Here is a 24437-nt window from a genome sequence, read left to right on the forward strand (position 1 = left end):
CAATTGATCGCTTAGATGTTGAATTTAGGTGTAGCCAACACAAAACGATGGCTACATTTACAACCTTAATATATATATGTGTGTACATATATATCTATTTATGCATGTATGTAGGCACTAAGTACATGAGCATAGCATCCGAAGGTTAGACGCTTCCTCTTGGGTATAGTCCTTTTTTAATCGTGGCGTTGCGGTCATTGATCCACTTAAGCATGGATTACTGCAATGTACCTTTGGTTTTACCACGGTTGAGATTGCGATGATATCTAAAGAGGTGCAGTTGACCTTTGGCACTACTAGCCTCTACTTAGGTCTACTAGTATGTGTATGTATCTACGTGTTTGTGTGCTAATATACATATCCTCTGGGAGAGAATTGTAATGTTACGATCAATTGATCACTTAGACGTTGAATTTAGGTGCAACCAACACAAAACAATGGCTACATTTACAACCTTAACATATAAATGTGTGAACATATATATCTATTTATGCATGTATGTAGGCACTAAGTACGGGAGTATAGCATCCGAAGGTTAGACGCTTCCTCTTGGATATAGTCCTTTTTTATTGTGGCATTGCGGTTATTGCTCCACTCATACATGGATTACCGCAATGTACTTTTGGTTTTACCACGGTTGAGACTGCGATGATATCTAAAGAGGTGCACTTGACCTTGGCACTACTAGCCTCTACTTAGGTCTACTAGTATGTATATGTATCTATGTGTTTGTGGGGTAATATACTTGTGTACGTATATTTAGATGAGTGAATAGGGTGGAAAACTTAATCTTATATTGCTCTTTGTAATGTAGATGTCAGATGACAGACCAACTGGTGAGGAGCAGCCAGCTGGCTCTTCTTTTGGTTGGTTCACATCTCAGCTGGGCTCCCACCCGGGGTAGACATCGCCTTGAGTGGACCCGAGTCTTGGACCTGAGTCTTGGACCCGAGTCTTGAGTCAGTGAGAACAAGTAAGGAAATAGTTAATGTTTCTACATAGTTAACCATAAACTAGGAGTGTCATAGGTTTTTTTTTTGTTATTTGCAGGCATGGCCATCCTACACCTACCCTTCTCAGATTCCTCCACCGGTTGTAGATCCTGACTTACAGCTGGCTATCTCTTTACGAGAGCAGTACCTCCGTTCGACGGAGGATTTGTTTGACCGCTACGCTCCGCAGCAACTTGCGACCTACGGCATTTCTCCGCAAACTACACCATGGGGGAGTCAGGGAGGGACTCCTTACCTATAGGGCCTCTCACTGACGGAACCTCCCTCTACTCTCCCTTCCTATCGTCCTACTCCTATTCCATTGTAGGGTCCTACTCCCCTTGCATCACAGGGTCCTACTCCATGGCATCACAGGGTCCTATGCCACTCCATTCCACTCCGGCTTTGCCAGAACATCGTCAACGGACTTCCTCTGGCAGCGCGCGTCGACGCTCGTCTCAAGGCAATGAGCGCCGTGAGAGACGAAGCGGAGGCGGATCTTGTGGTTTCACATGTTTTGGTAGTGGCGGGGGAACGGAGTCCCCACTTTCAGAGCGTGCCTAACGCAGAGGACGAGGATACTGAGACACCCATGCCAAACATGCATGGGCCTACTACACGGTTAAATATGGCGGGGAGGTTGATTTCGGGATAGCACATGGCAGGGCATTTTGATGCCATCTACAAATTCTTATACATTCAACGTATAAGAATTGTTTTATAAAGTTCAGAGACCAACTGCCTGATCATGCACGGTACGTTGAGGATGCTCTGTTAGCTAGATTTCCAAACACCCCCGATCAACGTTTTTCACAACAATGGTTGGTAGGCTACATAAAGACATTTCTAAAAAACAAGCAGTCCAGTGTGCGCGCGTAGCAGCCAACCAGGTCAGAGATCCAGACAGGAGTTACCGCGGTAGAAACATGGTAGACGCGGAGTGAGAGTGGGCAATTCAAGAGAAGAGCGATCAAGCTGCGATGGGCTTATCATATAGACAACAACGTGAAGCCCGCGCAAAACAAAATCCCACGCACTATGGCTCAGAAGGCAAGGGAGCTTGGAATGATAAATATGTAAGATTATTTGAATTATAATGTCGATCGTTGATTATAAAGATTGTAGTTGATAATTTGGTATTGTTATTGCTAACTTAGGAAAATGTCACTCTCTCTCTATCAACCAGAGAGATGGTCAAGTATCGGGAGCAACATACATAATTTAATACCAGGCGATGGTTGTTTGAAAACAACCACATCTCTCGCGAGCAATTCGACGCGGCGGTTGGACCACTACAAGCAGTAAGTTTAAACAAGTAATTTTGTATCAATTGTTTCGAGCTGTGGATAATTGTTTAATTTGGTTTGGGTTTATGTAAAGTCAAAGTGATCCAAAATACGTGCCTCTGGACGACGACGAGGATTAGATAAAAAAATGTTTTCTTTCGTAAAGTCCCAATGTGGCACAATGTATATACAACTATTTACTTTTTATTGTAATATTTGATCTTCTACATTTTTAATTGTCAAGGTAAAGTAAATTCAATTTCATTTCTTTGGTATTTTTTATACTTTTTCAAAAAAGAATTGATGTCATATTGTTTTATGCAGGTCAAAAATAAAGGTGCTCATTTGGGCCACCCAAATTTGGGCGGCCCAAATGAGCACCTTTATTTTTGAATTGGCGTTTAGCGGTAATATACGCGATAATAACAACGGCAAAGGTCGCGGTAAAAGCAGTGGATATATTTCCGCGACTATTACCGCGCTTATTGCTGATAAACCACGATCGCGTTCATAGATGCGGTTATTGCCGCCCACGTAAATTTTTCTCTCTCCTTTTTCCTTTGTTTTTCCGCGGCAATGTTAGCGATTATAGACAACTCCTCTTATAGTGCATCTTCCAAAAGATCCCTATATGAAGCATCATCCAATTCTAAGCCCATGGCTACTAAATCAATAAAGAGAGAAACAGAACTATCATTTGTGGATGCGTTGGCTTCATCATCTTCGAATTCGTCATCCTCCATCTCATCATCTTCATGATCATGACAATCATCCTCGCTAAGACTTGTCGCCGTTGGACTTGATTCATCGACCTCTCTCTCCTTTGTCTCCACCTCATCCAAAGTTGGAGGTGGAAGAGGGTCGAGATGGTCTCCACTTCATTAGTGGAAAAAATGGTTCTCCCCTAAGGTGTTACGGAAATTACAAACCAAAGTTTTGGTTGGTGGATTGCTGGGATATAGATGACCTTTAAAAGGGAAGCTCAAAGTGAGTAACATTGGTATAATAATGTTACAAGCAAACAAGAGGAAAAAAGGTAGCTGTCACTCACCTGCTGACAATTGCGTGGTAAAACTAAATTTTCATACCACCTTGTGTGATGCACACTAGAGTCCACCATGTAGAGGCCATTCTCATGTCGTCTAGACACATTTGCAAACCATTTGCACTTGAAGATGAAGGTATGAAAGGTTCTAAAATTAGCCTTTAGTATCCTTTCAATAGTTTTACAATACCTGGTATCTTCACCGTCTGTGTCACAATCCATGGTGGTTCTACCCTCGTCAATGTGGCGCATACGAAAGTGACGACCCTTTGACCACATAGAGTTAAAGGAAAGGCACTACAAAATAGGAAAATATCTTTTATCAAATACAAAGATAAAATCAAGAAAAAAATTTACAATATGGTTTAAGTATATGAGTACTCTATCTTTGGTACGCAACCTTTGCATACTCCCATTCTTTGCTGGTGATGTTTTCTCTGCACACTTTTGCTTTTGTCATTCTCTCATGAATCCACTTTGCACTAATGAGATTTGGGAAACATGCAAGGTGTCTAGGCACTGGGGGTGTCCTCCTTCCTCCATGTGCTTGTTTCCATGATTCTCTCTCTTGCAAACGCCTTGCCTTCGCCACTGTCCACAAGTCCACCCACTTGGTCGTAATCTTCATATTGAGAATACAAAAGTTATTGACCATTCGGGATAGATTTATATCCATGTTAAGTAGTTTTACCTTTCCACTTGGCAAGTGTGAAGTCATCCTTGCATCTTCCTCGTCTAACCACATGCGAGGCATTGAAGGATCAACTTGTGCCAAATACTCTGAGATGTAAAAAAAACGCCTCTTGCACAATCCACCCTTTGGCCATACATACCTCTGGTTGAGATCATGCTGCACAAAATCTTTGAGAGTCTTTTAAACTTCTCTAAGAAGAACATCCATCGTGTGTGCACTGCTCCACATATAGTGATCTCCTCCACTATGTGAACCAAGAGGTGGATTTGACTAAGAAGGACCGATCGAGAAAATGCATCCTTGAAGGCACACACAGTTTCTGTTACAAGTGTTTGAGCAGCAGGGATAACATCTATTTCAATTTCCTTGGAGCTCACAAATCTGCAAGAAAACACACAAGGATACACTAAGTGCTAGTTGAGATTATTGTGTACATAAAAAAAGTGTAGTTGAGTGGAGTCTTGTGGTATATCTTACTAGCTCTCCAAGTTTAAAAATAACATCCCTGACTTTCTTGTCCCGACATATACACATACACTATGAAAATCTCCAAGTGTTTACCGCGCTGTTTTATCGCATTTTGTAGAGAGAAGATGTAAATTCAATGAGAGAAACAAGAGAGAGGAGGGCGGGGTTTTTTTTGTGTGTTTAAAGTATTACCGTGACTGTATCCGTTGTTATTACCGCGTCCATTATCGTCGTTATATCCGCTGCCCAAATTTAGCGCCTAAACTTTCAAATTCTGGATTAACTCCCCCCTCCCCTCCTTCAAATTTTGGTGTTTCTCTCCTCTCAATAAAAATTAAAGAGTATTGTATATAATTTTGAAATATAAAAATGAAGAGAAAGAAAGAGAGAGAGAGAAAGAGAAGAGGGGGAAGAAGGAGGCGCGCGATATAAGGCCCAGTCCAGACGCTATGGCGGAAATGCTTTCCCAGGGGCGTTTAAGTTGCATGGCAAAAGCCTATTTGCTGTAGTAGATATCATCTTCGAATTCATCATCCTCCATCTCATCATCTTCATCATCATGACAATCATCCTCGCTAAGACTTGTCGCCGTTGGACTTGATTCATCAACCTCTCTCTCCTCTGTCTCCACCTCATCCAAAGTTGGAGGTGGAAGAGGGTCGAGATGGTCTCCACTTCATTAGTGGAAAAAATGGTTCTCCCCTAAGGTGTTACGGAAATTACAAACCAAAGTTTTGGTTGGTGGATTGCTGGGATATAGATGACCTTTAAAAGGGAAGCTCAAAGTGAGTAACATTGGTATAATAATGTTACAAGCAAACAAGAGGAAAAAAGGTAGCTGTCACTCACCTGCTGACAATTGCGTGGTAAAACTAAATTTTCATACCACCCTGTGTGATGTACACTAGAGTCCACCATGTAGAGGCCATTCTCATGTCGTCTAGACACATTTGCAAACCATTTGCACTTGAAGATGAAGGTATGAAAGGTTCTAAAATTAACCTTTAGTATCCTTTCAATAGTTTCACAATACCTGGTATCTTCACCGTCTGTGTCACAATCCATGGTGGTTCTACCCTCGTCAATGTGGCGCGTACAAAAGTGACGACCCTTTGACCACATAGAGTTAAAGGAAAGGCACTACAAAATAGGAAAATATCTTTTATCAAATACAAAGATAAAATCAAGAAAAAAATTTACAATATGGTTTAGGTATATGAGTACTCTACCTTTGGTACGCAACCTTTGCATACTCCCATTCTTTGCTGGTGATGTTTTCTCTGCACACTTTTGCTTTTGTCATTATCTCATGAATCCACTTTGCACTAATGAGATTTGGGAAACATGCAAGGTGTCTAGGCACTGGGGGTGCCCTCCTTCCTCCATGTGCTTGTTTCCATGATTCTCTCTCTTGCAAACGCCTTGCCTTCGCCACTGTCCCCAAGTCCACCCACTTGGTCGTAATCTTTGTATTGAGAATGCAAAAGTTATCGACCACTCGGGATAGATTCATATCCATGTTAAGTAGTTTCCCCTTTCCACTTGTCAAGTGTGAAGTCATCCTTGAATCTTCGTCGTCTGACCACCTGCGAGGCATTGAAGGATCAACTTGTGCCAAATACTCTGATATGTAAACAAATGCCTCATGAATAATCCGCCCTTCGGCCATACATGCCTCTAGTTGAGACAGTAGCCGCACAAAATCTTTGAGTCTTTAAAAACCTCTCTAAGAAGAACATCCATCGTGCGTGCACTACTCCACATATAGCTATCTCCTCCACCACGTGAACCAAGAGGTGAATTTGACTAAGAAGGGCCGATCGAGGAAATGCATCCTCAATGGCACACACATTTTTTGTTGCAAGTGTTTGAGCAACAGAGATAGCATCTATTTCGATTTCCTTGGAGCTCACAAATCTACAAGAAAACACACAAGGATACACTAAGTGCTAGTTGAAATTATTGTGTACATAAAAAAGGTGTAGTCGAGAGGAGTCTTGTGGTGTACCTTACTAGCTCTCCTAATTTGGAAATAGCGTCCCTGACTTTCTTGTCCCAACATATACACATACTCACCGGCAGAATGAACTACAATGTAAATCAGGAAAAGGAAAAGTGAGTGATAGTCATACACACAAACTATAGATAGAGTAGGGAGTATGAGAATACCTGAAGCATCTTGTGCCAATCGTGGGACTTCAACGCATACAATTGAATGCTTCCACCCTTCTTCGCTTTTGTGAAATCTCCCTTTAGCAACCTCATGTATCCTGTTGGTGTGCGAATAGAGGCAATGGTACCCTTCACCTTGTCTTATTCTTCTTTTGCTAGCATCCATGGTGCTTTAGGAAGCACATCTTTCCATTCGGGGCACTCCGTGGAGTGGCAGAGGCGTGGAGACGTTTTAAAAGCCTCAAATCCTCCCTCGCACCCAAAGAGTCCTTCTTGCCAATAATGTGGTCCCATAGTGTTTGGGCTACATTCTTGAATATGTGCATGGGATCCGAGAGGTGGTGTATTTTTAAGTCCTTCCAATATGGAAGCCTTAAAAATATGGAATACCTCGACATACCTTTTGGTGGAGGACACGGAGCCAAATTGTTTTTGTGGTGTTCCTCCCAAATGGTTGCCCAATCTGCCATTGTGAGCTTTAGAGGAGCCTTCCCATTTGTTGGAGCCTTGTGCTTAATATGCCCTTGGGGTAAGAAATGATGGTTTTTTGGATAGGTTACCTTGCGCAAGGAATCTGGCCTCTCCGTCACCAACGATGGCCCACAAGTAGGACATGCATTGTGGCCCGATGTGGACAACCCTGCATACATATCATATGGTGAGAGAGATGAGTGAACTAAAGTGAGCTAAAGGGCGCTAAAGGTAGAGAGAGAGAGAGAGAGAGAGAGAGAGAGAGAGAGAGAGAGAGAGAGAGAGAGAGAGAGAGAGAGAGGACAGAGGATTACCAGGAATCTCTCCAAGCTTAGAATAGTTGTGCATAGTCCACATAAGGATTCCCCTCACTTGAGCCTCTCTTCCCCCCTTTGCAAGTGAGACATCGACAACAAGAATGCCTCTCCATAACTCCTCCAACTCCTCGATGAGGGGCTCGAGGTAAATGTCAATATTTGACACTTTGTACTTCCTTGGCACAAGCAAGGAAAGAAGTATATTGCCCTTCTTGGTTGTCTCCCATGGTGGAATATTGTAGTTGGTGATCACCATAGGCCAAGTGCTCCATGAAGTAGACTTAGTGCCGAAGGGGTTGACACCATCACTTGCTAACCCAAGCCTCAAGTGTCGAGGCTCCAACCCAAACTCTGGCCATTGAGTTTCTATGTGCCTCCATGCAAGTGAATCGGCAGGGACACACATTATTCCATCATTTGAGTGATGGTTTGAGTGTCACGCGAGAAGCTCCACGATAGACCTGCTTTTAAACATGTGCCTCCATGCAGGTGAATCGGCAGGGACACGCATTATTCCATCATTTGAGTGATGGTTTGAGTGTCACGCGAGAAGCTCCACGATAGACCTGCTTTTAAACATGTGTTGGATACGAGGAATTAATGGAAAATAACTTAATACCTTACGGGGTAGGTGTGCCCCGCTCACACCTGTCTTGTATTGTGCCTCCCTGCACACGAGACATGAGGTAGCATGTGCATGCTCCTTGCGGTATAGCATGCAATCATTGACGCATGCATGGATGGACTCATAATCCATCCAAGTGCAGTGACATACGATCTAGCTCGTCGACGATCTGGAGGCATGTGGTGATCAACTGGCAACATTTTTCCCATCAAACTACAACAAACATGCGTATTAGTATAATTCCTAGAAGACAACACCATAAAGAGAGAGGGAGAGAGTATATAAAAGCCACATTCCATACTTACAGAAGTAGTGCATCGACACTTGCATTACTCCAACATATTTTGCTTGCAAGTTGAGTACCTCCAACGATGCTGAGAGCACCAAGTACCGTGCACCGTCGTAAAGAGGTGTCTGGGCACTCGTCATCAATCTATCCTCCGTTTTGGCAGCCCGTTTAGTGCAGGGCTGACAATCTTCTTCGCACACGTCACGCTCATAAGCTAGTAACTCATCCACATGTCGAACATGCACTCATCCTCTACCTCAAAGTGTGAAGAAGACGCTGTAGGAGCTGCCGACGTAGAGCCAACGGCAGGATCACCATGCAGTGCACCTAAATCGTCGAGTCGCTCTTAGCTCTGTCGTTTGGCCCTGCGCCCCGGTGCACCACCACCGAACAGAGACCAATGGGACACTTCCTCAAGCGACGGGTGAGTCATGCTATCATCTCTCTGAGCGCTTTTCCGAGGATGCCAAAGCCCTTCGTTCTCCACGTGCTCCAAAGCAATGTGCCTCAAGCGAAGAATTGCCCTTTTGCACTTGGCGCAAGGACAAGGTAGTTTTTCCTTGAGCCAACGAGCCCTCCAGGAGGACCACGATCATCCCAGTCGATGTCCTGCACATGCGAAAAGTTGTTTATTTAGTCATGTATCGTAAAACATAAATAATTAAAAGAACACTTAATTTCATTAGAAAAATTACATATAGTTAAAGTCAAAAAATGACAATGAGTATTAAAATTATTTTTTAACTAAAAGAGATTTTAAAAATTCAATTATTAAACATTTAAAAGTATACAAAATAAAGTATCCATAAAAAAATAAAAATCTTCATTAAAAAACTCAAAAGGCTAAAAAATAAAATAATGTATAGCTAAGGGTAGGGGAGGTGGTTTGTACCCCCCCCCCCCCCCCCCGCAACCTCGGATTCGCATGTATTTGTTTGAAATGACTGACCGCGGTGATATGGGCGGTAATAGTCGCGATAATAACTGGCGCCTAAAAAAGAAAAGAAGGCATAGTATGCCGCGTTTTTGCAGCGTACCCTGCCTTCCCTGCGTTTCTTGCTCTCCGCCATCGCTCACAAGACTTCCCCCTCCTCCCCTCCCCCACTCCCCATCTTTCTCTCCTTCAACAAGCCTCCCCCCCCCCCCCACCTCTCCCTTCCCCCTCTCTTCTTCTCCAAGCTTCTCAAGTTTCGTCAAAGAGGGTTTCGTGCAAGTTTTGGCAAGCGGGGATTCTGCCATCTTCTTTGGACGCTCAACCTATTCGAAGCTCACCCGCGCTACAAAGAAGAGGTAAACATAGAAGCACATCCTCCCTCTTTCCCTTTTGTTTTTTACTACACACACACACATATACACACACACACACACATAAATAAATAAAATAGAGAAAATAGAGAATCCATTATAACATATCTCGTTCATTAGGAAACAGTTGTTTCACACGGCTTGTTTGAAATGGTTGTTTTGCTAAGCACGTTTGAAAATGGTTGCTTTGCTATGCATGTTCGAAAATGATTGATTTGTCACGCACGTTTTGGAAATGATTGTTTGGATAGTGTTAAATGAGAGAGAGAGAGAGAGAGAGAGAGAGAGAGAGAGAGAGAGAGAGAGATTTAAAGAGAGGGAGAGAAATAGATAAAGAGAGAGAGAGGGAGAGAAATGTTAGATAAAGATAGGTAAATGTTAAATAGAGAGAGAGAAATAGATAAAGAAGGAGAGAAATAGATAAAGAGAGTGAGAGAGAAAGAGGGATAGAGGTAGATAAATAGAGAGAGATAATTAATGATAGAGAGAGAGAGAGGGAAAGAGAGAGATTTAAAGAGAGAGAGAGAAATGTTAAATAGAGAGAGAGAGAGAGAGAGAGAGAGAGAGAGAGAGGAATAGAGAGAGAGGGAAAGAGAGGGAGAGAGGGAAAGAGAGAGAGAGTAGATAGAGAGGGAAAGAGATAGAGAGAAAGAGATAAAAAGAGGGAGAGATAGAGGGAGAGAGGGAAAGAGAGGAATAGAGATAGAGAGAGGGAGAGATAGAAAGAGGGAGAGAGGGAAAGAGAGAGAGTAGATAGAGAGGGAGAGAAAGAAAGAGAGATAGAGAAAGAGAGGAAGAGATAGAAAGAGGGAGAGAGAGAGAGATAGAGAGGGAGAAAGAGATGTATAGAAAGAAAGAGAGAGAGATAGGGAGAGAGAGAGAGAGAGGGAGAGAAAGAGAGGAATAGAGAGAGAAAGAAAGAGAAAGAGAAAGAGAGGGAAAGAAAGAGGGAAACAGAGAGATAGAGAAAGAAAGAGAGAGAGATAGAGGGAGAGAGGGAAAGAGAGAGACTAGATAGAGAGGGAAAGAGATAGAGAGAAAGAGAGGAAGAGATAGAAAGAGGGAGAGAGGAATAGAGATAGAGAGAGGGAGAGATAGAGGGAGAGTAGATAGAGAGGAAGAAAGAGACATAGAGAAAAAGAGGAAGAGATAGAAAGAGGGAGAGATAGAGAAAGAGAGGAATAGAGATAGAGAGAGGGAGAGAGAGAAAGAGAATGAGAGGAAGAGATAGAAAGAGGGAGAGAAAGAGAGAGATAGAGAGGTAGAGAAATAAAGAGAGAGAGATAGAGGGAGAGAGGGAAAGAGGGAGAGATAGAGTGAGAGAGGGAAAGAGGGCGAGAAAGAGAGAGATAGAGGGAAATAGGGATAGGAAAAGAGAGAGAGTAGATAGAGAGGGAGAGAAAGAAAGAGAGAGAAAGAAAAAGAGAGAGAGATAGAGGGAGAGTAGATAGAGAGGAAGAGAGAGAGAGAGAGAGAGAGAGAGAAAGAGAGGGAAAGAGGGAGAGAAAGAGAGAGATAGAGGGAAAGAGGGAGAGGGAGAGAAAGAAAGAGAGAGAGAACGAGAGGGAAAGAGGGAGAGAAAGAGAAAGAGATGGAAAGAGGAAGAGAAAGAGAGAGATAGAAGGAAAGAGGTAGAGAAAGAGAGGGAGAGAAAGAAAGAGATGGAGAGAGGGAAAGAGGGAGAGAAAGAGATGGAGAGATGGAGAGAGGGAAAGAGGGAGAGAAAGAGAGAGATAGAGGGAAAGAGGTAGAGAAAGAGAGGGAGAGAAAGAAAGAGAGATAGAGAAAGAGATGGAGAGAGGGAAAGAGATAGAGAAAGAAAGAGGGAGAGAAAGAGAGAGAAAGCGAAGGGCAGCCCATCCCCAAGTTTGGAGGGTGTAGGTAGAAGACAATGGGTTCCACTTGTAAAACATGCTGATCTATGTTTTGCAATAACGGGATGAAGCGGCTGCCTCACTTTGTGAGGCCATTCTATAACATGGTGGATGTCCTTGGGGTCGCTCTTCTGGACGTACGTGAAGCCCCAAAAAGTGGTGCCCAAGTCCAAAGTCACCATGACCTTAGCCGAGACCTCCATGCCTCGGCAGAAGATGTCATCCACGTTTGGCTTCTCATCTCTGAGAGTGCGTGCTTTACATGGAGGCGCAAACATGACTCTGGGATGGAGAGAGAGAGATAGAGTGAGAGAAATAGAATTACTTATTGCATTACATTAGAATTGTAATGTTAGGATCAATTGATCACTTAGATGTTGAATTTAGGTGTAGCCAACACAAAACGATGGCTACATTTACAACCTTAACATATATATGTGTGTACATATATATCTATTTACACATGTATGTAGGCACTAAGTATGGGAGCATAGCATCCGAAGGTTAGACGCTTCCTCTTGGGTATAGTCCTTTTTTAATCGTGGCGTTGCAGTCATTGATCCATTCATGCATGGATTACCGCAATGTACCTTTGGTTTTACCACGATTGAGACTGCGATGATATCTAAAGAGGTGCAGTTGAACTTTGGCACTACTAGCCTCTACTAAGGTCTACTAGTATGTGTATGTATCTACGTGTTTGTATGCTAATATATATATCCTCTGGGAGAGAATTGTAATGTTATGATCAATTGATCACTTAGACGTTGAATTTAGGTGCAGCCAACACAAAACGATGGCTACATTTACAACCTTAACATATATATGTGTGGACATTCTGTTTATGCACGTAAGTATGTGAAGCCTAAAAAAGTGGTGCCCAAGTCCAAAGCCACCATGACCTTAGCCGAGACCTCCATGCCTCGGCAGAAGATGTCATCCATGTTTGGCTGCTCATCTTTGAGAGTGCTTGCTTTACATGGAGGCGCAGTCATGACTTTGGGATGGAGAGAGAGAGAGAGAGATAGAGTGAGAGAAATAGAATCACTTATTGCATTACATAGAATTGTAATGTTACGATCAATTGATCAATTAGATGTTGAATTTAGGTGAAGCCAACACAAAATGATGGCTACATTTACAACCTTAACGCATATATGTGTGTACACATATATCTGTTTATGCATGTATGTAGGCTCTAAGTGCGGGAGCATAGCATCCGAAGGTTATACGCTTCCTCTTGGGTATAGTCCTTTTTTAATCATGGCGTTGCGGTCATTGATCCACTCATGCATGGATTACCGCAACGTACCTTTGGTTTTTACCACGGTTGAGACTGTGATGATATCTAAAGAGGTGCAGTTGACCTTTGGTACTACTAGCCTCTACTTAGATCTACTAGTATGTATATGTATCTACATGTTTGTGTGGTAGTATACTTGTGTACGTATATTTAGATGAGTGAGTAGGGTGGAAAGCTTAATCTTATATTGCTCTTTGTAATGTAGATGTCTGACAACAAACCAACTGGTGAGGAGCAGCCAGCTGGCTCTTCTTTTGGTTGGTTCACATCTCAGGTGGGCTCCCACTTGGGGTGGACATCGCCTCCAATGGACCCGAGTCTTGAGTCAGTGAGAACAAGCAAAGAAATAAATTTTTTTTCTACATATTAACCATAAACCATGAGTGTCATATGTTTTTTTTTTGTTATTTGCAGGCATGGCCATCCTACACCTACCCTTCTCAGATTCCTGCACCGGTCATAGATCCTGACTTACAACGGGCTATCTCTTTACGAGAGCAGTACCTCCGTTTGACGGAGGATTTTTTTGGCCGCTACACTCCACAGAAGCTTGCGCCTATGGCATTTCTCCGCAGACTATACCATGGGGGAGTCAGGGAGGGACTCCTTACCTATAGAGCCTCGCACCGGCGGCACCTCCCTCTACTCTCCCTTCCATTCATCGTACTCCTATTCCATCACAGGGTCCTACTCCCCTTGCATCGCAGGGTCCTACTCCCATGGCATCACAGGGTCCTACACCACTCCATTCAACTTCGGCTTCGCCAGAACATCGTCGACGGACTTCCTCTCGCAGCGTGCATCGACGCTCGTCTCAGGGCAACGAGTGCTGTGAGAGACGAAGTGGAGGCGGATCTTGTGGTTTCGCATGTTTTGGTAGTGGAGGGGGAATGGAGTCCCCACTTTCATAGCGTGCCATCCCTGACGCAGAGGACGAGGATACTGATGCACCCGTGCTAGACACACATGGGCGCTACTACAAGGTTAAATATGGCGGGGAGGTTGATTTCGGCACAGCATAGGGTAGGGCATTTCGACACCATCTACAAATTCTTATGCATTCAACATATAAGAATTTTTTTATAAAGTTCAGAGACATTTGTCCGATCATGCACGGTACATTGAGGACGCTCTGTTAGCTAGATTTCCAAACGCCCCCGATCAACGTTTTTCACAATAATGGTTGGAGGGCTACATAAAGACATTTCTAAAAAATAAGTAGTCCAGTGTGCGGCACGCACCAGCCAACCAGGTCAGAGATCCACACAAGAGTAACCGCGGTGGCAACATGGCAGACGGGGAGTGGGAGTGGGCAATTCAAGAGAAGAGCGATCAAGCTGCGACGGGCTCATCATATAGACAACAACATGAGGCCCGCGCAAGACAAACTCCCACGCACTATGTCTCAGAAGGCAAGGGAGCTTGGAAGGATAAATATGTAAGATTATTTGAATAATAACGTCGATCGTTGATTATAAAGATTGTAGTTGATAATTTGGTATTGTTATTGCTAACTTAGGAAAATGTCACTCTCTCTCGACCAACCAGAGAGATGGTCAAGTATAGGGAGCAACATACAGAATTTGATACTTGGCGATGGTTGTTTGAAAACAACCACATCTCTCGCGAGCAATTCGACGACGTGTCGGTTGGACCAGTACAAGCGGTAAGTTTAAACAAGTAATTTTGTATCAATTGTTTTGAGTTGTGGATAATTGTTTAACCTGGTTTGGGTTTATGTAGAGTCAAAGTGATCCAACATACGTGCCTCTGGACAACGACGAGGATTATATAAAAAAATGTTTTGTCAAAACTTTCATAAAGTCCCAATGTGGCACAATGTATATATAACTATTTACTTTTTATTTTCACTTTTTTAAATAGTACATTTTTAATTGTCAAGATAAAGTAAATTCAATTTCAGTTCTTCGGTATTTTTTATACTTTTCCAAAAAACAATTGATGTCTTATTGTTTTATGTAGGTCAAAAATAAAGGTGCTCATTTGGGCCACCCAAATTTGGGTGGCCCAAATGAGCACCTTTATTTTTGAACTGGCGTTTAGCGATAATATATGCGGTAATAGCAGCGGCAAAGGTCGCGGTAATAGCAGCGGGTATATTGTCACAACTATTACCGCGCTTATTGCTGAAAAACCACTGCCGAGTTCATAACCGCGGTTATTGCCGCCCACACAAATTTTTCTCTCCCCTTTTTCCTTTGTTTTTCCGCGGCAATGTTGGCGGTTTTCGATAACTCCTCTTATAGTGATACTCACTGGTAGAATGAACTACAATGTAAATTAAAGGAAGGGAAAGTGAGAGAAATTCATATACACAAACTACAGATAGAATAGGGAGAGGGACATTACGTGAAGCATCTTATGCCAATCGTGGGACTTGCAATGGTACCCTTCACTTTGTCTAATTCTTCTTTGGCTAGCATCCATGGTGCTTTATGGAGCACAATCTTTCCATTGGGGGCACGTCGTGGAGTAGCAGAGGCGGGGAGACGTTTCAAAAGCCTCAAATCCTCCTTTGCACCCAAAGAGTCCTTCTTGCCAATAATGTGGCCCCATAGTGTTTGGGCTACATTCTTGAATATGTGCATGGGATCCAAGAGGTGTTGTATTTTTAAGTCCTTCCAATACGGAAGACCGAAAAATATGATATACCTTGACATACCTTTTGGTGGAGGACACAGAGCCGGATTGTTGTTGTAGTGCTCTTCCCAAATGGTTTCCCAATCTGCCACCGCGAGCTTTAGAGGGGTCTTTCCATTTGTTGGGTAAGAAACTATGGTTGTTTGGATACTTTACCTGGCGTAAGGCATCGGGCCTCTCTGTCACCAATGATGGCCCGCAAGTAGGACATGCATTGTGACCCGATGTGGACAACTCTGCATAGATATCATATCGTTAGAGATAGACATAATTAAAGGGAGAGAGAGATAGAGATAGAGAGGAAAAGGGAGATACCAAAAAGATCACCAAGCCCAAGATAGTCGTGCATAGTCCAAATAAGGATTCCCCTCACAATGGCTTCTCTCTCCCTCTTTGCAAGTGAGATATCTACAACAAGAATGCCTCTCCATAACTCCTCCAACTCCTTGATGAGGGGCTCGAGGTAGACATCACTATTTGACACTTTGGACTTCCCTGGCACAAGTAAGGAAAGAAGTATATTGCCCTTCTTGGTTGTCTCCCCATAGTGGAATATTGTAGTTGACGATCACCACCGGTCAAGTGCTCCGTGAGGTAGACTTAGTGTCGAAGGGGTTGACACCATCACTTGCTAACCCAAGCCTCAAGTGTCGAGGCTCCAACCCAAACTCTGGCCATTGAGTTTAGATGTGCCTCCATGTAGGTGAATATGTAGGGACATGCACCATTCCATCATTTGAGTGGTGGTTGGCGTGCCACACGAGAAGCTCCATAGTAGGCCTGCTATTAAACATGTGCTGAATGCGAGGAATTAATGAAAATTGTCTTAATACCTTGTGGGGTAGGTGTGCCCCGCTCACTCTGGGGTCTTGTATCGTACTTTTCCGTACACGGGACATGAGGTGGCATGTGCATGCTGATTGCGGTATAGCATGCAACTATTGATGCATGCATCAATGCACTCATACTCCATTCCAAGTGCAGTGACATATGATCTAGCTCGTCGACGATCTAGAGGCATGTGGTGATCTTTTGACAACATTTTGCCCATCAAACTACAACAAACAAGCATATTAGTACAATTGCAAGGAGACGGCACCATAAAGCGAGTGAAGGGTATACAAAAATTCATATTTCAAACTTACTCAAGGAGTGCATCACTTTCATTGCTTCAATCGAATTTTTCTTGAAAGTTGAGAACTTCCAACGATGCCCAGAGCACCGAGTATTGTGCACTGTCGTGAAGAGGTGTTCGGGCACTCGCCATCAATCTATCCTCCATTGCTAGTGCCCATTGAGTGCAGGGCTGGCAATCCTCCTCGCACACGTCGCATTCATGATCCACTCATGCATGGATTACTGCAACGTACCTTTGGTTTTACAAAGTGAGACTGTGATGATATCTAAAGAGGTATCACTTGACCTTTGGCACTACTAGCCTCTACTTAGATCTACTAGTATGTATATGTATCTACGTGCTTGTGTGCTAATATACTTGTGTACATATTTATAGATGAGTGAGTAGGAGGGAAAGCTAAATCTCATATTGCTCTTTGTAATGTAGATGTCAGATGAGAGACCACCTGGTGGGGAGCAGCCATCTGGCTCTTCTTTTGGTTGATTCACACCCTGGGCTCCCACCCGGGATGGACATCGCCTCCAGTGGACCCAAGTCTTGAGGCGGTGAGAAGAAGCAAAGAAATAAAGATTGTTTCTGGCTAGTTAACCGTAAACCAGTGTCATAGGTTTATTTTTGTTATTTGCAGACATAGCCATTCTTCACCTACTGTGACTCAAGTTCTTTCACCGATCGTAGATCCAGACCTACAACGGGCTCTCTCCTTACGAGACAAGTGTTGGGTTCAAGTCCTTGTCGGTCAGCCCGTGAGAACAAGTCTCAAGGCATGTAGCTATAGACCATCAGTTATTTGAGTTTGCATGAGGAAAAGGTGTGGTTGATATCACCTTGCAAAAGCTATGTAAAGACCTCTTTTAATAGATTTTAGTAGTAGCGTGTTTTTACGTCCAAAAATCTGTGTCGACTTCTCTCTCTCTCTCTCTCTCTCTCTCTCTCTCTCTCTCTCTCTCTCTCTCTCTCTCTCTCTCTCTCTATCTCTCGTCCCTCTTCTTGCTCTGCACCACCATGGCTTCCTAGCTAGAGCTCCAACAACTGGTATCAGAGCCCTACTGGGCCTCGGCGCTCGACAAGCCACTCGCGGGTACAGCCGCTTGTAGAAGAGCAGCCTGTTTCTGGACCTGCACGATTTTGACTGTAACCACCAACAAAAGCTTCGCCATGGCATGAATAGAGACCTTCAACTCTGAATGCTCATGCGATTCTGCTTCTACTGGCCGCTCTGAGACAAACAAGCATCTCGCCATTGCGCGCTGTTCAGCTGCTACAACAATCGACAGTTTATTTTTTTTTCTTTTGTTAATCTTTTCACACACAAGGCATGTCCGCCCACTATTGGCCACCATCTATGGAAGAAGTACTTCCCACCTTCAAAGCCGACTTGGTGGAGCATTAAGGCATTGGACCACCAAATCTTGGAGGCAAGAGGCACAAAACTATTGCTGAAAGAAAATTAGCCAAGTTTAGTAAGACGTCGGTCTACTTTGATTTTCAGCAAACGGGCATTTACACCCTCGCAAAATCTTTCTGCTACAAGTCAAATCTGACCGAACTCTTCACCTTTTATTTAAAGACCTCAACATGGTGTCGAAAGTCGACAAATACAACGGGACCGGTTTCCACACTTGGTAGATCAAAGTTAAAGGCTATTTGATGTGCAAAAACCTATGGAACGTGGTCAAGCCTTGCGTAGCCAACGAATCTGGCACATCTGATGCAGTTACAAGGGCATTATTTGCTGAGCTACAAAGGAAATACGAACAAGCTTTTGGTATCATTCTAACCTCCTTAGAAGATGATTTTATTCATTATTTGGACGATGTTGATTCTTCAAGTGCTGCCTGGATAGAGTTAGAAAAGCTTTTGGGTGCCAAAGCTAAGTATTCAAAAATGAGTTTAAAAATGGAATTATGTTCCATCCGTATGCGTGAAGATGAAAACATTGCAGCTTTAGCCAAGACTGAAGAGTATTAAAACTCAACTTGTTTATGTCGAAGCTTCAGTACCAGAAGAAGATCTCAAAACCATTTCGTTAAAAAGTTTGACTGACAAATTTCATCAGATTGTTACTGTTTTAAAAGAGAAAGATCTGCTGCCCTCCTTGGATGGTATCATCAATTCATTGCAGGAAGAAGAACGTAGGGTACCTAGTACCAATTCTACTATTTTTTCCAGTGCATATACAGTCTCGAATGCCGTATCCCCCACCAGTTCTTCTGATACTTCTAGTGCATATGCAGTCACTAAATGTGCTGCTATAGTAGCTTCATTCCGACCATTCAATGGAACCAGATCTTGTGCCATTTGTGGGCGCAACAATCATTAGACAAAAGACTGTTTCAAGAAGAATCCTTGTGTTCACTGTGGTAAAAAAAATCATCCGTCAAATATGTGCTTTCAAAAGGGTAAAACTCAAATTCATGTGGTTGAGGGAGACACTGAATCTCCAATATATTCTGTTGACGAGGAAATTTATTAGATCAACTCTTTTCATGTTGTTTAGTCAAAATAAATTGTACAGGCTATAGACACTACCACCCATGAGTGGTAAGACCTCTCAATTTATCATTTTTGTTCTCAAGTCTTATTTTTGTCCTACTTCTCATGAGGTTACTGGGTACACCATTAACCTAAGGTTTGACAGTGAACCAAAAACTCCATTTTTGGTAGCTAACTTTTTTGACCTACACCCTATCTGTTCAAGGGGGGGTTACAGATCTAGCACCAGGTTATGGATACACCAGAAATCCTTGGTTGTGAGAAAACCTAAAACTCACGGTTGACGAGTACACTAAAAAATCTAGGTATCATGAGTTGCTTGTCCAGTTCGGGCTTGAGGGGGGGATTGTTGGGTTCAAGCCCTTGTCGGTCAGCCCGTGAGAACAAGTCTCAAGGCATGCAGCTATAGACCATCAGTTAGTTGATTTTGCGTGAGGAAAAGGTGTGGTTGATATCACCTTGCAAAAGCTATGTAAAGACCTCTTTTAATAGATTTTAGTAGTAGCGTATTTTTACTTCCAAAAAACTGTGTCGACTTCCTCTCTCTCTCTCTCTCTCTCTCTCTCTCTCTCTCTCTCTCTCTCTCTCTCTCTCTCTCTCTCTCTCTCTCTCTCTCTCTCGTCCCTCTTCTTGCTCTGCACCACCATGGCTTCCTAGCTAGAGCTCCAACAACCAGTACCTCCGTTCGACGGAGGGATTGTTTGGCCGCTACACTCCGCAACAGCTTGCAACCTACAGTCTTTCTCTACAGTCCACACCATGGGGGAGTCACGAAGGGACTTCTTACATCTAGAGCCTCGCACAGATGACACCTCAGTCTCCGGTCCCTTCTTATCATCCTACTCCACTTCCATTGCAAGGTCCCACTCCCATGGCATCACAGGGTCCTACACCACTCCATTTGATTATTGCTTTGCCAAAACACCGTCGACAAACTTTCTCTAGCGGGGCGCGTTGACGCTCGTCTCAAGGAAAGCGAGCACCAGGAGAGACCAAGCGACAACGGATCTTGTGGCTTCGCTTGTTTTGGTAGTGGCGGGGGAACGAAGTCTTCTATTTCAGAGCATGTCGTCCCTGACGTAGAGGACGAGGATACTGACTCACCCGTACCAAACATGCATGGGCGCTACTACAAGGTAAAATATGGCGGGGAGGTGGACTTCGGTACAGCACAGGACAGGGCATTTCGATGTCATGTTTAAATTCTTATACATTCAACGTATAAGAATTATTTTGTAAAGTCTAGAGACCAACTGTCCGATCATGCACGCCACATTGAGGACGTGCTGCTTGCTAAATTTCCAAATGTCTCCGATCAACGTTTTTCACAATAATAGTTGGAGGGCTACATAAAAACATTTTTGAAAAACAAGCAATCTAGTGTACGACGCGCTGTAGCCAACCACGTTAGAGATCCAGACAAGAGCTATTGCGGTGGCAACATGGCACACACGGAGTGGAAGTGGGCAATGCAAGATAAGAGTGATCGGGCTGTGTGACGGGCTCATACTACAGACAACAACGCGAAGCTTGAGCAAGACACACTTCCACACACTATGGCTCAGGAGGCAAGGCAGTCTAGAAGGATAAATATGTAAGATTGCTTAAATTATAACTTAAATCGATGATTATAAAGATTGTAGTTGATGACTTGTTATTGTTATTGCTAACTTAGAAAAATATCACTCTTACTTGATCAACCAGAGAGATGGTCAAGTATTGGGAGCGACATACAAAATTTGATACTTGGTGATGGTTGTCCGAGAACAAACACATCTCTTGCGAGCAATTCGATGCAGCGGTCGGATCGTTACAAGCCGTAAGTTTAAACAAGTAATTTTGTATCAATTGTTTTGAGCTGTTGATAATAGTTTAATTTGGTTTGGGTTTATGTAGAGTCAAGGTGATCAAACGTACGTGCCTGTGGACGACGACGAGAACGAGAGGGATTAGATAGAAAAATATTTGTTCAAACTTTTGTAAAGTCCTAATGTATATACAACTATTTACATTTTATTTGTAACTTTTTTAAATAGTTGATCTTCTACACATTAAATTGTCAAGGTAAAGTAAATTCAATTTCAATTCTTTGGTTTTTTTTAATACTCTTTCAAAAAACAATTGATGTTTCATTGTTTTATGCAGGTAAAAAATAAAGGTGCTCATTTGTGCCACCCACAAATGAGCACCTTTATTTTTGAATGGTCGTTTAACGATAATAAGCACGATAATATCAGCAGCAACAGGCACGATAATAACAGCGGGTATATTATTGTAGATATTGCCGCGATTATTGCTTCCAAACCACTACCACGTTATAAGCTTCGGTTATTGTCGCATACACAATTTTTTCTCTCTCCATTTTCTTTTGTTTTTCCACGGCAATGCTAACGATTATAGACTACTCCTCTTATGATGTGGTATTTTGTTTAATTGCAATGCTATTGTGGATGAAAAATTTTGAAGCATATAAAATCATTTTATTTTTTTCAATATAGTTTACAAAAGTGTAACTTCCCTCTTTTTGCTGGCTATGCCGCCAGCAGTCATGGTGGGAGTCTCACTCGTGTTTTTGAATGGGAAACAACCTAGGGTATTCGTGGGGATGTGACCTGCTTGCAAAGATTGGGAGCACATACTCGTGGGGATTTCTAACTAAAGTGCCCAATGTTTTACCTTGAAATTCAAGGTCGTGTCGATTTTCAACCTAAAAAACTTTACATTACAAACGGGGATTTGTGGGTGTTTGAAGGAATAGAACTTTGATTTTACATTTAGCATGTGCCACGACACGACAGCATGCATGATAGAATTTGACAGAGCCAGGATGTTCACTATAAATCATCCAACCACAGTGACTCAAGTGCTATAATATAATATGGCATAATTCAAAACCTCGAAAATTTCCCATTAAAAAGATACTGGAAGCCTTAGTACCAGCTAGCTGCCAAGTGTCAAGAAATGGGCGCTCTAGACAGCCTTAGTGCTCTATGTGTGTGTGTGTGTGTGTGAGTGCTCGAAAAAAACCTAGGTTTAGTGTAATCCCACCCACAAATTTTGAAATTTATCTCTAAATTTTATATTTGAAGGTGAGAAAACCCACAAAATTTTGAAAAAATTAGTGTAATTTGGTGTAAAAACCTTCAAATTTAGTCAATTTACCTATGTTGTTTCACATATATAGGTTTACCAAGTTTTTGGAAAAAAGTTTTTTTCGAGCACTGGTGTGTGTGAGAGAGAGAGAGAGCACTGATATTTGCATGGATGTTACGAGCACTTATAGTTTGACGTACTTCGACCGTGGTACTGAGAGAGAGAGAGAGAGAGAGAGAGAGAGAGACTATATCTATGAGCCACGGAGGGAGCTGGGAGTTGGGATTCTGAGAGTCTCAGAGAGAGCTTCAGCGCGGTGGCCTTCAGCACTCATCCTCAGCTTCCATAAATGGGTTTTTTATGAATCCACAGATCAGAGAGAGAGAGAGAGAGAGAGAGAGAGAGAGCGAGATGGCAGGCAGCTGCGGCAGCTTAACCTCAGATGGGCCGAGTAGGAGGACATCGAGGTGGCCGAGAAGGGCGACAGCCAGATCAGCCAGGACTGCAAGCAAGAGATCGACCTCATGCAGCAACCAGCTGCTCCGAACAGCCAACGCATTACATCTCTTTTACGAGAGAGTGGGACCAGCTAAATGGGCAGGACCGCAAACACACGAGCTGTCAAAGCTCGTTCTTGCCTTTAAGCTCAAAAGTGGGCGCCTTCGGCCAGTGGCAGACGACGAGTTCTTTTGGGTAGCCAGCTGCTTCAGTAGCTTTAATGGCTGCTTCACCCGCTAGCAGCTGCGCGAAAAGGTACGGAGCCTCAAGCGGCGCTACCTCAACATCTCCTGCAGCCTTGGCCCGGTCGGTCAGGCCAGCAGAGAAGGATGTCTTTGACATCTGGTCTCTCATCATGCAGCCTGATCAGCCTCCGGCCTCAGAGAAGGATGTCTTTGACATCTGGTCTCTCATCATGCAGCCTGATCAGCCCCCGGCCTCCCTGCATGCAGGCGTTGGGCTACAATACAATCTGCATGCATCCTTCCCTCTTGCGGCCCATCAAGCCCCCCGAACAGAGCCTGCCTGCAATCACAGCGAGATTGTGGCCCATCAAGCCCCCCCAACAGAACCTGCCTGCAATCACAGCGAGATTGTGGCCCATCAAGCCCCCCCAACAGAACCTGCCTGCAATCACAGCGAGATTGTGGCCCACCAAGCCCCCCCGACAGAGCCTGCCTGCATTAATCACAGCGAGATTTCCGTCGACGATGACAACATCATTGTCATCGCCGATGGTGTTCTTAATGACAAATACGATGCGGCATCGGCATCAGAGCCAGAGTCAGCATCAACGTGCAGCTCACAGGCGCAATACAGCAGCAAGTTGGGGCAGATGGTTGATGATGACCATGCAAGTCAAGAGCACAAAATGAACGACGATATTGAGCATGGTCCAGAATGTAGGAATGAACAAGAGAATCATGCGCGGTTTGGAGCATATTACAAGGAATCTGCCGGAGAGTACTGCCACTGCAATCACAATGTTGGAGAGGATCAGAAGAAGAGCAGCAGCCAGCGTGTGGCTGCCATTGGGCAACCACCACAAAAGTGCTTGCAGAAGCCACGCTCTCCGCCAACTCTACTGCCGGCATCCTTGCGCGCACAACGCAAACACTTGCAACTTATTTGGTGTCTGGTATGTTTAACCCAATGATATGAATCAGCTAGTGGTTATCAATTTGAGGCAGTATTGCCAACAAATCTTGGATATATGTATCTACGATGTCCTCTAGCTGAGGCCTTTGCCTCAAAATCCTGCTTTTGGCACTTGCACTTTTGTTTCATTACAAGATCAGCACGTCTCACTTTTGAGAGAATCTCGTAATGTTGCTAAGTATATGTACTATTGGGAGCCACTTTTTGCATCAGTTCATGAACTGATTGAAGAATATTTGAACCTTAATGAAAGGTAACTGATTGCATTCTCGACATATTGAGATATCATATCTAGCTCTCTTGGTTTTTGCTACATAGTTACTGATCATGACTCTAATAAATGAGCAAGGGGAATCAATTGAAGTGTTTAGGGGTGTGTGTGTGTGTGTGTGTGTGTGTGTGTGTGTGTGTGTGAGAGTGAGAGAGAGAGAGAGAGAGAGAGAGAGAGAGAGAGATGTTGAATGAATGAGTGCAAAGACTAATGAAAAAAATAGTTGTGTGTGTGTGTGTGTGTGTGTGTGTGTGTGAGAGAGAGAGAGAGAGAGAGAGAGA

The 24437-nt window shown here is 43.4% G+C and overlaps 1 protein-coding gene across 1 annotated transcript; it reads left to right on the top strand.

Moving 5' to 3' along the window:
* The first annotated feature begins 22442 nt into the window (after window positions 1-22442).
* Window positions 22443-24034, top strand: LOC147448507 (uncharacterized). Its single transcript, XM_086522397.1, has one exon. The coding sequence runs from the start codon at window positions 22948-22950 to the stop codon at window positions 23881-23883; it is 936 nt and encodes a 311-aa protein (XP_086378523.1). The 5' UTR covers window positions 22443-22947; the 3' UTR covers window positions 23884-24034.
* Window positions 24035-24437: the final 403 nt, after the last annotated feature.

Source organism: Adiantum capillus-veneris, chromosome 10 (genome assembly GCF_014529385.1).
Source record: "Adiantum capillus-veneris isolate H3 chromosome 10, ASM1452938v2, whole genome shotgun sequence".
NCBI classification, from domain to species: domain Eukaryota; kingdom Viridiplantae; phylum Streptophyta; class Polypodiopsida; order Polypodiales; family Pteridaceae; genus Adiantum; species Adiantum capillus-veneris.

Coding starts and splice junctions, on each gene's coding strand:
- LOC147448507 (XM_086522397.1), top strand. CDS start 22,948: ATGGCTGCTTCACCCGCTAGCAGCTGCGCGAAAAGGTACGGAGCCTCA.